General features: G+C 42.3%; 1 protein-coding gene across 7 annotated transcripts; it reads left to right on the top strand.

Moving 5' to 3' along the window:
- The first annotated feature begins 4,781 nt into the window (after nucleotides 1–4,781).
- znf513a (zinc finger protein 513a) lies at nucleotides 4,782–13,715 on the top strand. 7 transcript variants are annotated; one of them, XM_076084125.1, is made up of 5 exons: nucleotides 4,782–5,002; nucleotides 6,153–6,293; nucleotides 7,635–7,769; nucleotides 10,350–11,120; nucleotides 11,225–13,715. In XM_076084125.1, exons 1-5 carry the CDS (start codon nucleotides 4,843–4,845, stop codon nucleotides 12,181–12,183), a joined length of 2,166 nt encoding a protein of 721 aa, XP_075940240.1. In that variant the 5' UTR covers nucleotides 4,782–4,842; the 3' UTR covers nucleotides 12,184–13,715. The 7 variants fall into 7 exon arrangements, with proteins under 7 accessions (XP_075940240.1, XP_075940241.1, XP_075940246.1 ...); XM_076084126.1 differs by having other exon boundaries at nucleotides 11,231–13,715; XM_076084131.1 differs by having other exon boundaries at nucleotides 4,862–5,002; nucleotides 6,153–6,289.
- The last annotated feature ends 140 nt before the right edge of the window (nucleotides 13,716–13,855 follow it).

Raw genomic sequence — 13,855 nt, forward strand, 5'->3', positions numbered from 1 at the left:
ATACATGGCTGCCAGATTCTACAAGGATTTAGTGACTCAGACTTGGATCGATCTGGACATCCAACTAAGTGTGCCGAAGTAAGGCGAACGCTGGGCAAAGGACCTCTGGCTACCTGGGTAGAACTTTTTCTTTTAATTTTTTTTTTTATCCGAGCAAACATTCCAATTATCACAGAATATGTTCTTTCACTCCATTTGTCATTGAATCCTCGCATTGTTATGGATCATCATCATCATCTTGAATCAGATCATGCATCCATCAGAAACTGCAGAAACAAAGACCACTAACACACACACACACACACATCCGCACACACCAACACACAAGCACATTTGAATTATGTGGATACAGAGATGGAAATGACAGAAGAAGTCCGAAAACCTCCTGGTGTCAATTTCTATAATGAATAATGAAACATCTTCTTATATCTTACGAATAACAGGAAGATTTTTTTTTTTTTTTTATTATTATGTTGAACAAACTTTATGACCTCTCTCTGTATATGTGCAATGACAAGGGGGGGGGGGGAAGATTAAGGGGGAAATAAGAGTCCTGCTGTATTTAATGTCATCCCTCAGAAGTCTCAGGGGAACATAGTTAACAACACGAGTAAACAGCTTAATGACTTTTTTCTTGAATAAGTGTGTGTGTGTGTGTGTGTGTGTGTGTGTATACAGTATACCGAAAAAATGCTCCCGAGGCCAAAGACACACTTAAAGATTTGACCTACCCTCTTTACGCTATAGGACGCCGGCGCTCCGGAAACACGGCCTTAGCAAGAATTCAAATTCTTAAGGCGTCTCAGGGGATTACGGAGAATTAAAGGACAAATTCAAAATCTGTCCTTCGAACTTTCTTTCAGTGCCAGAGCACACAGTAATAAAATCTCTGAGAGTTTAGCAGCCACACCACTGGAGAAGGGTACGAATCAGTTATGTTGAATTCAATCCCATGGGAATTAAGATAAAGAAATAACCCACTCTAGTCCTGAAAAATCAATCCTCTTAGTACCTTTCTGTGCAGTTTTACTGTTGGGCTGTATACTGTACAACAGACTGTTTTATAAAATATACTTAGTCATATCATTTGTTTAATTTACATATAACCTTATGGACTTACTGAACACACACATCATGTCTCCACAGTGTGAGGACAGTGAGGAGAGGTGTGTCTCCAGGATGTGGATCTCTACTGTCTAACTCAAGAGGACTTCCAGAAGATGGCTGTTTGACCTTGTGACCTGCTGAAGCACTTTACAACAAGACCAACACTTATTCCGTGTACTACTAGCTACGCTATAGCTCACATTAACAAAAGCTTCGGCCACACGTCTCACTCTTTATTCACAGCAGCAAACCCTCATTTTTTATTTATTTCCAACAAGCAAAAAGAAACTGATCCCTTGGCCAAAAGCACCCGCGGACATCATTACATAATGTACAAAGGTGAAGTCTTGTTGACATGGTGAAACATGCTGATTCACACATATTCTAATCCGACAACAAACGCAGCACACACTCAAACACATTTCTAATGTAATGTAATAAAAGGTAAAAACTTCTAAAAAAGGGGCATTTTACCAATCTTACACATGAATAACTGCTGAACCCTGATGATGTCACCAGGGCTATCTCAGCTTGAGCTTGGAGAGTTTTTACAGAAAAAGCAATCTGGCTCAACATGTGTTACAAACCGGAGGCATGGAGTTCTAAAGACATGAGCATTTACCAGGCAGGGGAGATCAAATTAAATTATATTGGGAGCATTATGGGAAATGTAGGACATCTCTGGGTCTGCTTCTCCGATTTTTAACATTATTTGTATTATCGTTGTCTTTGGAGTCCCCAACTTTATGCAAGTGCAATACTAAATAGCTGGAGTAGCCCTTTAAATAACTTATGAAGGATATCGAAGGCACTGTTGAAAATGCAGCAGCTTGTACTGATTTTTTATTACAATCATTAATTCATCTACAGGTGATGACACGGTGAAATTACTCTTTTAAATGAGTGATGCCCTATCACTGTAACGTTTGACCTATATGGTTGGCTTTGTGACAAGAGAATGTAATATCCAAACATAATTAATGTAAGTTACATTTTAAATGGGAGGTCATGACTTTAACGTTCTCAAATTAATCATTTTCTGCAAAAAATCGGGACAAAATGCACTGTAATCCTGTGCATGTGAAAGTTATTCTCGGGTTGTTATAGCCTTTCTGATTTCATAAATGACTGTCTATGGGTTATAGAGTATATTGTGGCACTGTTCCTGTTGATGACAGATAAAATCACAATGACAGATGGGATTATTACACAACCAGCATCTGCCCTGAAGCATTTCTCCCCCTTTGAAAAGCCAAACAGGCACGAAACGGGCCACCTTTTTTTTTCATTTTGTCCTTTGAATGAACCATATCATCCCGACCATGTTATCTCCTCAGTTTTGAGTGTGTTTTTTCGAGGACACTTGTTAACAAGCTGTTGCTATGCAATCACTGATCAGACAGGATGTCTGATGTTGAGTTCTGCCTTAGCTGAGGGAAACCTGATGATACACCCTATTAAATATCTCTTCACTGGACACAAGCCCACGTCAGCAATGCGGGTTTCAGAGGCATGAGAGTGACCTCAGCCTACCCACACACACACTTCGCGGCATCCCTGACCAAAATGTTGTTTCTGCACCATGTGGCGTGCAACACTGAGCCTTAGTGACCTCTGGCAGCCTGCAGGTTACTTTATGTTGTTAAATAACCACAATATAAGGGATTGCAATTTTTACATGATATTAAACAGTAGTGTATATTGGTGTGGTGTGTCTGTAGTGTATTGTCACTAATCCATATGCTTTGACTCCACAGATTAAATAAGAGAAGTGTTATTCAACCAAATAAAACAATAATATAAGGACAGGCCATTTATTGGGAATGCAATTGTAAACTAAAGGAAGCCTCTTATAATAGCATACTGATCAAATGCAGCCTTGCATAACCTCCACGCGTATTTAGGAAAATCATAAACACATTTTCCTACTTCCATTTGAATCATTTAAAGAGGGGTCTGTCCAGGGCATCAGTATGCTATTGCAGGGAGTGGCATGTTTAATAGGCTACGTATTCGCATTCACCTCCACCTCCAGATATCCCGCATAAACACGAGCGATTAGCGAATGTTAAGTGGTCTAAACGCGCGTTCCAAAGTCTGCAGATAAAACACACAATATTTTCTATTACGTAAACGGTATCTTACCTCTCAGTGCGGCGCCTTCTCTTTGCAGCGTAGAATCAACAACTGGCTCCTCCCCTTGAGGACCAAACAGTAGCACAGAAACCTCCCCAGTCTCCTCTTCCTCACTGCTGCACACGAAACATAATCTGGCCGTCAAAAGCTGCAGAGAGGCTCGGTGCGATGGTTCCGGTCCGGAATACGGTGCATGGGAGAGCCGAGGAGACGATATTCACGGTGAGGAGAGCCTTTCTCCCCCCCCCCCCTCCTGGTGCAGCAGCAGTAGACTGATAGCTTTGCTGTGCGGCGGCCTGAGGGGAGGCACACTGCAGTGACATGAGCCAATGGGATGACGCAGAGTCCCAGGATCTCCTCTGCATAAATGCCCAGTCTCATTAAAAAACACACAGTGGTTCTCACATGTTTTCAGTGCTAAATACACACACATGTCATCTCTTTTTATATTTTGTCCCAGTCAACCAGATATGTTTTGCTGATCATTTCATATTAAAAGCACATCATATAGACCCAGTGTCCACGATAGTGAAAGTTTATATTCTGTAAATCTAATAAAATTAATTCCAGTAAATTAAAAGCCAACAATTGTTTAGCGATCTCCTGATGCACCTTCTGAGGCCATGGAAATAATATATATATATATATGTATGTATACATGATGCAACATTTGCATCTTTGCCCACATTTGACATGTTAAGAGACAATGTTGCTACAATTGAGGCATTTTTGCACTTCCTACAATTTTACAATGTACTGTGGAGTGGATGTTTTTTTTGTGTTTTGCCATATTGTGATGAGGTTACAATCTCAGAGTAGACTGCTGTCTACTGGTTTTTGGAAGTATGCCTACTGGGGTAGTCAACTTCCTTTCCAACTAGTGAAATGAGTGCATTGTATTTTTGTTGGACTGATACATATATCTATACGAACTACAACTCCAATGATTCAGTTAGGGGTAGCAACCGGAAATTGTTTTCGGAAACGGAAACACCCATCCCACAGAGTAGGGGATGGATACAACACAATGGAATCAAGACATATCCCGCCAGCAACAATAACACGTCCGGTGTGCGCTCCTAACCTTCAGGATAAAAGCAACGAATTGAAACCGTTTAAAAAAAAGGTTCTGAAATACTGTGATTTTGATATCAGTAGTAATGATTAAATGCAAAGGCACGACAGAATTGGGACACTACCCACATATCGTTTTATTAGTAGAGTAGAACATTGTCTGGATGAAAATGGAAAGCATTTTGAGTTCTCATTTAGCACAGTGACTACAAGGCCATACAACTCATTAATGCCAATATAAATAAAATAAATGCATAAAACAAATCATAAAATCACCTCATTATACAGTGTAACATTGGATTTACATGTTTTCTTTGCTTTTTACACATACACATTAAATTACCAAATCACATGAACGTAACGTCTGTTAAGTATTCATTCAATATGTTAAATGTTTTGTTTAATTTAACTTTTACGTTGTCGTTGGTGTAGATGTCGCTTTTATTCTGAAGGACGCAGGCCGGAAGTCCTCTTGTTGTTGCTGCTGCTGCTGGAGCACAGGCGCATCAGAAAATCAATTAAGTTATGAAAAATACCATTAATTGCCTTTCTTTGTCACCGCAGCTCATGAAGAAATGGCGGATCTCCAGACGTTGTACAATTGAGGGAAAACCTTCCGCACCTAATGGCGTGTATTCCGACGATAACGAGCATCTCAATCCACAGGAATATTTACGTTTTTTAGGTAAGTTAGCTTGATAGCTAACTAGTGAAGTTGACATTCGCTGCTCGGCTAATTTAGCAATAGGTTAACGTGTTAAGCCACGGCTACTATTGACTGAAGAAGGCACTTGTCAATCATGACTACGTGCTGATGAGGACGCGTTTTGTTCAGCCACTCGTTAGGTTGCAAACCGTCAGTTTCTCCCAAATAATGCTAACATTTCATGTTGTACAGGCACCACATCTGTTAGCTGCATGCTACATGAAGACATCTTTCAGTTTTAAATTGCTAGCTGATTCGCTTGATTGCTCTTCTGTCTGCGACTGCAGCACCAGAGCTAACGTGTTAGCCATTTTGGTAAAGTAGCCCGATAACTAGCCACTTAAAGGTGGATTCTGTGTTTGTTTGCAGTGTAAGTGCAGGAAATACACTCGTATAGCATCTGTTTCCTGTGATGTTAGTTTATCAACTGCACTGTGTGTAATGTCCTCCAACCGGCTTCATTGGGACACAATAGATATGCTGAAGAATGATGGCTAGATACACTGCAGTAAGACTCATGGCACTGAATTAGTGACAGTTTTATATTTGTTTTATTTTAAGCAGGGGGCTTAACTGACGTGAACGAGCTGGGTAATCCACATATGTTACTGTGAAATGACTAATGTTGTTTAATAGTCTGTATTTATTCCGTATGTACTCTGTATGTGCATTTGTTTTGATGACACCATCACTCTTCACTACATACTTCATCCAATTCAGTTTTTAACTATTAAGCTTTGCAGCTGAAATGTGTGTTATTGTATTTGTCGGTACATTTTGGAGCTGAAACGATTTTTAATTTATCAGGTTTTGCTCAATAGAAAATGCATATTAATTAACAATTCAAATTATTATTATTATTTTTAAGCAAAAATGACACAAATTCACGGGTCCAACTTGTCAAATGTGAACATTTGCTGGTTTTCTTATTCTTTTGTGATATTTGTGTGAGTTTAGGACTGTTGGAAAGATAAAACAGGCAATTTGAAAATGTCACCTTACGCATTAGGAAATGATGTTGGGCTTGAATTTAAATGAGCGGGTAAACTTACATTTTCTAGACCAATACAAATACACTATTCATCCACAAAAATAACAACAACTAATTGATTTTGTCTTTCATCTATAGATATACTGAAGAACACCTTTCAAACGGATGACAATGAGCTGATGGTTTTGGAAGTCTGCAAGAAGACGTTGCAAAAAAGAGAGCGGCTGTCTGGAAGATGCCAAGAAAAAAACAACAGAATCCACAGCCAGTCAAGTGTAGGTATTCAAAGATCCTTTTTTCACGTTGACAAGTTGATTGCATAGCAAAGAGCTTCAGAAATTGTCTTGACATCTTTTTATTTTATTTTAAACAACATACAGTAACTGTGGCTTCACATTTAGGTCTCCGATTAAATCCCTGTGAATGTTGGCCTGGTCGTTTACAGCGTGTGTCCTCTTTCTCTGCTCACATCTGGACACCAGGCGTTGCTGTTTGAGTACTTGAAATGTTTCACATTCTGCATACATTCACATCATTTTTTGGAAAATGTGCATACTGCAAGTTACGCCTGAAATTCATGAAGTTGGAAATGTACAGACGCGTTAAGAGATCAGATCCTCAGTTACTCATTGCTTATTATTGTTAGGTATGTTCTTAAAGAAAATAGCAAAAATAATGTTATTGTCATGCAGTAATAACACAAAGGGTTTGCTTTAGTAAGGCTTCCCTTGACCAGCACATACTAGTAAGGTAGTTTATATGTACGCCTATTTAATAGCCGTCTATTATCTAATTAGATTTGATGTGGTTTTGACAACCGTCCCACCTGATGTATTATCGCCATCATGTCAAACACCCAAAAACGGCCACTAGATGGCAGCATGATGCTGTTTCTGTAGGATTTGCTCAGCAGTGCTGATGAGCTCGATGCCCTTGAATTGGGCTGCTGATCAGTGCCAGCTGTGCGATATCTGTGTGGATTCCATCAGGCTTTGAGAGACCAGGTTAGGATTTTCAGGCATCATTAGCTGTAACTGCAGTAAAGGGGCTCCATCTGTCAACTGCCAGCATAAGATGCTGTTTGTACACTGTAGGGAAGTAAGCCTGTATATATTAAACAGATAACCTTGTAGTGTCACTGAGAGGATTGTTACCAGCAGACATGCAGACAAATTACTGATTACATGGCCGATTGCTTTTAAATACACCCCGTATTTGTATGCTTTACTCAACTTTAATTCTATAGCCATGTACAGTTGTGCCCCGAATAGTTTAACAACCGCATGGAGCCCGGTGTCCCAGGACCTGGTGACCAGTCAAACAGCAGGTAGTGGGAGGAGTGTGGCTGCAAATGCAAGCCCAGAACTCCCCCTGTCCCAAATTTCACCCATTCTCATCTGGTCACCCGATTAAAGTTTTCTTGCCCCGGGCGCACATTTAATGTCGAGCCCTAATCGGGCCGCCTACGATTGTATTTGACACTGGGCCGTGGAGTTTCTCTGAAATGTTGCTTTCTGCTTTATGTGCCTTTTTAAGCGCTTGTTGATTTAAAACTGCCCCCCTGAGTGAAATGCTGGTAGTCATCAAATGTTGTTGATTTGCTCTTTTCTGTGACCGTAGTGGATTCTGAAGATGGAGTAGCCGTTGAAGCTCCTGGAAACCTCACCTTAGACACGGACTTCCTTCTAGGACAAGACCTTGAGTTTGGTGATCCCGATCATGACCACAAGATTCTAGGCCTGGACAAATTCTCAGGTTTGTAAACCATTTTTTAAAGAAAACAATGAAGCATTAAATGTTATAATCCTCAAGATTTCAGTTCGTGGTCAACGTTACAGTGGAAACAGCAAAGTGCTTGAGCCGCTGCTTTGTCAGTAATATACAACTGGAGAGCAACCTGTATATTTCAGGTTACTCTCCAGTTGTATACTTACGCAATACCCCTAATCGGACATTGTTCATTACACAACGTGAACAATGGCAAATCATTTAGACTTCATGCACGGATGTATTTTCCCTCTAAATTCAAATTGATGTTGAAAGGAATCGTCCTGTTTCTCTTCAGAATGAAAGACCACCTCAGCGTGTAACTCAAGACCGTGTCAGGACATGCTGATATGTCATTTCAAAATGAAAGCCTCCTAAAATGTAGCATTAGTTCTGTTCCCTCTAGATTCAGATTAGAATTGAAAGAAAATGTCCTGTTTCCTACAGACCAGTTTCACTTCAGAGTAATTGCAGACCACCTTACAGTGTCACCGACAATATCCGGACATTCTGATGTGGAATAAAAAAAAAGAAAACCTCATGAGCCATATTCCCTCTAAATTAATATTAAAAGGAAACGTGCCATTTCCACAGCCCAATTTTACTCCGCAACGATAGCAGACCACCTCTGAGTGGAACTCGGACAGTATCGCTCATGACAGCTCTGATACAGTGAGGCAAAATGACCCGCTGCATAATTTCCTGGTAATCCCACCTGTGAAAGTAGGCAATTTTAATCTTAACAATGAAAACTCCTCTATAGTTACAGAATGTAAATACATTAAAAGAGTTGTTGCAGAACATTTTTTTTGAAAAGGTGTTACGTGCCGTTGATGTCAGCTCGTCTGTCTTTACACTGAGTCTGTTCGTAAGTAGGTCAATTCTATCTGTCAGCCACATTTTTCTCTCATAGTGTCTGAACTGTTTCCAGTTGCATGTTCGTGTTTCTATTAGTTCGTGTTTCTATTAGTTCGTGTTTCTATTAGTATATTTTCTAAAGGTCTTCTGTTTCGTCAAAGCCCACATTTTAACTTCCTGCCGTTTGTAAGAAAAACATGTAATGAATCGTCGTACCTCTAAAGGAAGTGGCGGCTTCATTTGTAAAGTACCCGCTCCACAAAGAGGACTCGGAGGTTTTTACAGCTAGTTTGTCAGCGTAGCTCCTTCTGTGCCACCGTCAGAGAAATGGAACGAGCAGCTCATTTTTCCCAGCATGCCTCTTTGTCAGAGAGAATGATCTGAAAAATGGAAAAGTAGAGAAAGGAGCTGAGACACCATTCCATTATTATACAAGGGTCATAAAAACAGGACCATTACCATCAAGGACACCATTATAAGAGGGCATTTATTCATCATCATCATCATCATCATCATCATCTGCTGCCTCTGCTCCCACTGCCATTTCCCCCTCATCATCATCATCATCTACATCTACCCTCGTCATCATCATCATCATCATCATCATCTACCCTCATCATCATCATCATCATCATCCACCCTCATCATCATTATCATCAGCCGCAGCAGCCTCACCATTATAGTCATCATCATTACCATTAGGCTCGGTAATCATCCACGAGGGGTTTCCATGGGGCAGATAAAAGGGCAGCAGACTCTCGCCTTCCTCACACTTTTGCCTCGGCGTCCGTGGAGGAGGGTTGTTCTTCTTCTTCTTCTTCTTCTGGCTCCTCGTTCACTTTCGGAAAGAAGACACTGAAGCCCGGAGAGTTCTGTCCTGAAGCTTTTCTTCCTATCCTCTGTGAAAAGTCTCCTTTTTTTCTTTTCTTTTTATTGCCTGAAAACCTCAGATTGCACGAAACAGCACAAACCCAGTTGACTTTAGCGCCGTGAGTATGAAATGTTCCTTTTTTCCGCTGTGGAGACAGATTCTGTCTGCACTGAAGTCCTCTTACTCACCGTGATGGAAACAGAGGGGCGTTCTCTTTACTCGCGTTTGAAGTCGTTCAGTGAGATTCGTTCAGAGATGCAGTGTGAGCTGGATGTTTGCCTTCAGGTGTCAGTCTGACCTGAACTCAGTAAAATAAAATGTGTCACTTATTTGTATACTAACAGTGTAAACGTAAAACATGTTGTAATCACATGTAAATGTAGTGAGTTCAACAATTATACACATTACAAACAAGATATTTTGGATTTGCTAACATTTGATCTCAACACCTGCAATAGTTATAGTCCTGTTCGATTTAGAGGAACAATACAAATACTCTCACTGTATAGTAATGGAGGCGTGTGTGATTGTCTCTGCTTCTGTGTGTCTCTGTATGTATTGTGCTGTACTTTCAAAAACATCTTGATCTCAATGACATTACCTGAATAAGCGCTGTATACAGTATAATACAAAATATGCCATTCTAGATGGATTCAGGACAGTTACTGTTGTAAACCGTGGTGGGAAATATTGCAGATTGAATAAATAGCAGTATAGATATGTGTTCTTGTTTGTTAAAGTCTGTAACGACATTTAGAGTGATTTTGGGGGAAAGTCTTTGTTCTGAAAACATGTGCAGTGTCTATAAACATGTTCCTCTGTTTGTCTTCCCTGTTCAGAAGTAGCTGCTGAGATCGGTTTCTCTGTGTATCCTCTGGGTGATGAGGAGAGCCCCGCCTACAGCCAGCTCAGCATGGAGAGTGAAACAGACAACTCGCACAGCACAAACGACACCGGGAGGGAAGACGAGGGCGGCGCCGCCCAGTCCGAGCCCACTTTCCCTCCTTACCTGTCCTGCAGGGGCTGCGGACAGCTCCGCGACGAACCTCTGGGGCCGGGCATAGACCTGGTCGGTCCGTACTGCCTTAGGTGCTGCAAAGCCTCCCGGGAGGCCAAAAGCACGGACTTCTGCTCCCCTTTCGGAAGCCTCGCCGGGATGCGCGCGGCTGCCCATTTGCAGCTGGACGGCGACGAGTTGGGGAACGGGATGGGTGACAAAGGGCTGACAGTTGAGGACAAATTGGCCAAACTGCACTCGTGCCACCTCTGTGGCTTCTCGTCGCGTTACGCCAACCACGTGAAGCGCCACATGAAGACGCACAACGGGGAGAAGCCCTTCAACTGCCCCTTGTGCACTTACGCCTCGGCCCAGCTGGTGAACCTGCAGAGACACCTGCGCATTCACACCGGGGAAAAACCGTACAAGTGTGACATCTGCTCGTTTGCCTGCAGCTCCCTCGGCAACCTCAAGAGGCATCAGCGCATGCACGTGCCCTCTGCGGGGCTGCGACAGGACGTCCCGCCGCGACCCACCGGTGGCCCAAACAGCCTGAAGAGGCACCTGACTGGGCAAAGACCCAATGAAGAAGTCTCTTGTACTTCAGCCAAGGGTATGTATCATGTCCTTCATTCATTATTTCATCATATTCATAACTATTTTTATGTTATCATTTGTCATTTAGTATCTAATAACTCAGTCGTCTTTTTTTTCAAGTTTCAGAAGTTGCAAGGCCGACTTCAAATCTGAGTTTGGGAGCCCAGAACAATGACTACCTGTCAGCCTTCGATGGCTTAAAGGGGGCATCACCACCCCCCATACCAGCCTCTAACCCAGCTGCTGGCCACCAGCCTCCACCGCAGCTGAACACCGCAGACGGCGGCAGCAGCAGGGCGACCAGAGGGGGCGCAGCGGACGGCGCCGCCCTCCCCTCTTCCCTTTTCCCCTTCACCTGCCGGTTGTGCGGCATCGTGCTGGAGGACGAGGACGGCTCCTCGGCCCAGATTTGTGCCAAGTGCACCCTGGAGATGCTGACTAAAGACTCGTCGTCGTCTCCCAACAGCCCCGGCGAGCGCAGCGACAAGGTGTACACCTGTTCCGCCTGCCCTTTCCTCACACACTACCCGAACCACTTGGCGCGCCACATGAAGACTCACAGCGGCGAGAAACCCTACAAGTGCCCACAGTGCGACTACGCCTCAGCGCACTTCGACAACCTCAAGCGCCACCACAGGGTGCACACGGGCGAGAAACCTTACAAGTGCCATTTGTGCGACTACGCCTGCGGGAACCTCGCCAACCTGAAGCGCCACCAGCGGGTGCACTCGGGGGCAAAGCCCTTCCAGTGTGCCGTGTGCAGTTACAGCTGCAACCAGAGCATGAACCTCAAGCGCCACATGCTCCGGCACACCGGGGAGAAGCCGTACAAGTGTCAGGAGTGCGGCTACACGACCGGCCACTGGGACAATTACAAGCGGCATCAGAAGAAACACGGCCTGGCCACAGACGGATGGGTCAAAGTTCCAATGACCGGCAACGACGAAGGGGCGGAGGCGAGGAAAGGGATGGGAGTCGGCGCTCCGACTCACAGAAAAGAAACGGGCGTTGATATGCAGTACATGTCCAGGGAGGGAGGTCAGACACTACACTCCTGCTACAAACTTGAGATTGTATAAAAAAATATATATAACTCAGCAAAACTAAGCTACCAGCAACTTTTTTTTTTTTTTTTTTCACAGAGCCTTTATATCGTTTCCGTGTGTGTCAGACTTTTCGTGTTGTCGGATGTCTTCAGAGGCTGCTAACTGTTTTATTTGTAGAATCTCGCACAATTTGTTCTGAATATTTCGGTTTAAGTGGATTTTGTTTTTCTACTCTGCTTTTGCGGTCGGGAGAAATGGACGTCGTCTACCGTGGAAGCCCTTTGACTGTCTCATTCTGTACGTTACAACAGCCCCCTCTCATATTACAACGCACATCTGGTGATTCCTGCGAGGACGGACACCATTACAGAATACTCCCTCAATACACACGTGCACATTTCTGCCTGAACTGTTGAGCTGCACTGTGTAGTGTGTATATATACGTTTGTTTGTTTTTTATAAGGGGGATTTGCTTATTTTTCTTTTAAAGTTGTTGGTCTCAAAAAGTTTAGCTCAAATCTTTTAGTTTTGTGCCAAAAAATCTAATGACTGAGCTTAAATGATCACATTTACCCGACTCATTTTAACTGGGCTACACAGTGCAGCTTTAAGTAAAGATGGGTCCTTGTAAGGGCCAATATTGTGCTTTGTTTGCATTGGGGCTCTGGTAATGGCATGCCTTCACATTCATTTGCTAATGTATGTACTATTAGCAGAGTGCTATTTAATAATACTGGAGTTGTTTTACCCTTACTGAACTATATTGAGTCATTAGGTTGTGCTAACCTAACTAAAGTAATGAACTGCATTGTCTTTTTTTTTTGCCGAACCCCTCAGGATTATGTGATTGGGAAGATTATAAAGACTATTTGAAACACACAAATTGCATGCACAAGCATTTTGAAAGGCCCTCTTCAGTCTTTATTTGGTTGTATGGTTAAAATAAAAGCACAATCGTACACACACTTAAAAAGGGTTAAGACTAAGTTGTGCAAGGGGGGGGGACAAGCATTGGTTGACATTTCTTATTACAAATTGTAATCGAGCATGTTGTTCAAAAGATTTATTTCCCCTCAAACTTGTACTTTCTACAAATAATTCATTTTATCATTTCAAATCATTCTGGGTCTTTCTGGTCACGTTCCTGTCGATTTATTCTTTACTGTCGACTGTGAAATTAGCCCGTTCTCGTGTTTTTTACTTGAAAAGGATCACACTATTAGTAAGCATGTGCGTGTGTGATGTTTTATTTTTCTAATGTGGCTGTAATACATTGCTAGAAATGTCTTTTTTTTTTAATCAATTTGAATGTGTGACGTGTCATTTAGTTCCCATGGGAAAAATATTAGGGACTGATTTAAGTTTACGCTCTTTATGAATTACTATAATATGCAAGTGAGATATTTTTCAGGTTGCCAACTTGCCATGACACAATGGAAAATTGATTAGTGCCGACATCCCCCCCCCCCCCAAGTGTCTGTTTTTTGTCTGTTATGCAGTGTCTCAAATGCCTTAAGTGAATATTTTGAAATAAACACATTGAATTCATTTCATTGAATGTCAAACAGACTGGATCTCACTTCTTCCTCAGATCTCTGAGTGGCCTTTAAACACGTTCTATGGATGACGTCCTGTCGATTGGTGACTCGGTCCATCACTTTGGTCCTTGACTGAAATACGACATATTGTGGTTCTGAGTAATATA

Source organism: Anarhichas minor, unplaced genomic scaffold, assembly GCF_050575085.1.
Source record: "Anarhichas minor isolate MPS153535 unplaced genomic scaffold, ASM5057508v1 ptg000136l, whole genome shotgun sequence".
Taxonomy (NCBI): domain Eukaryota; kingdom Metazoa; phylum Chordata; class Actinopteri; order Perciformes; family Anarhichadidae; genus Anarhichas; species Anarhichas minor.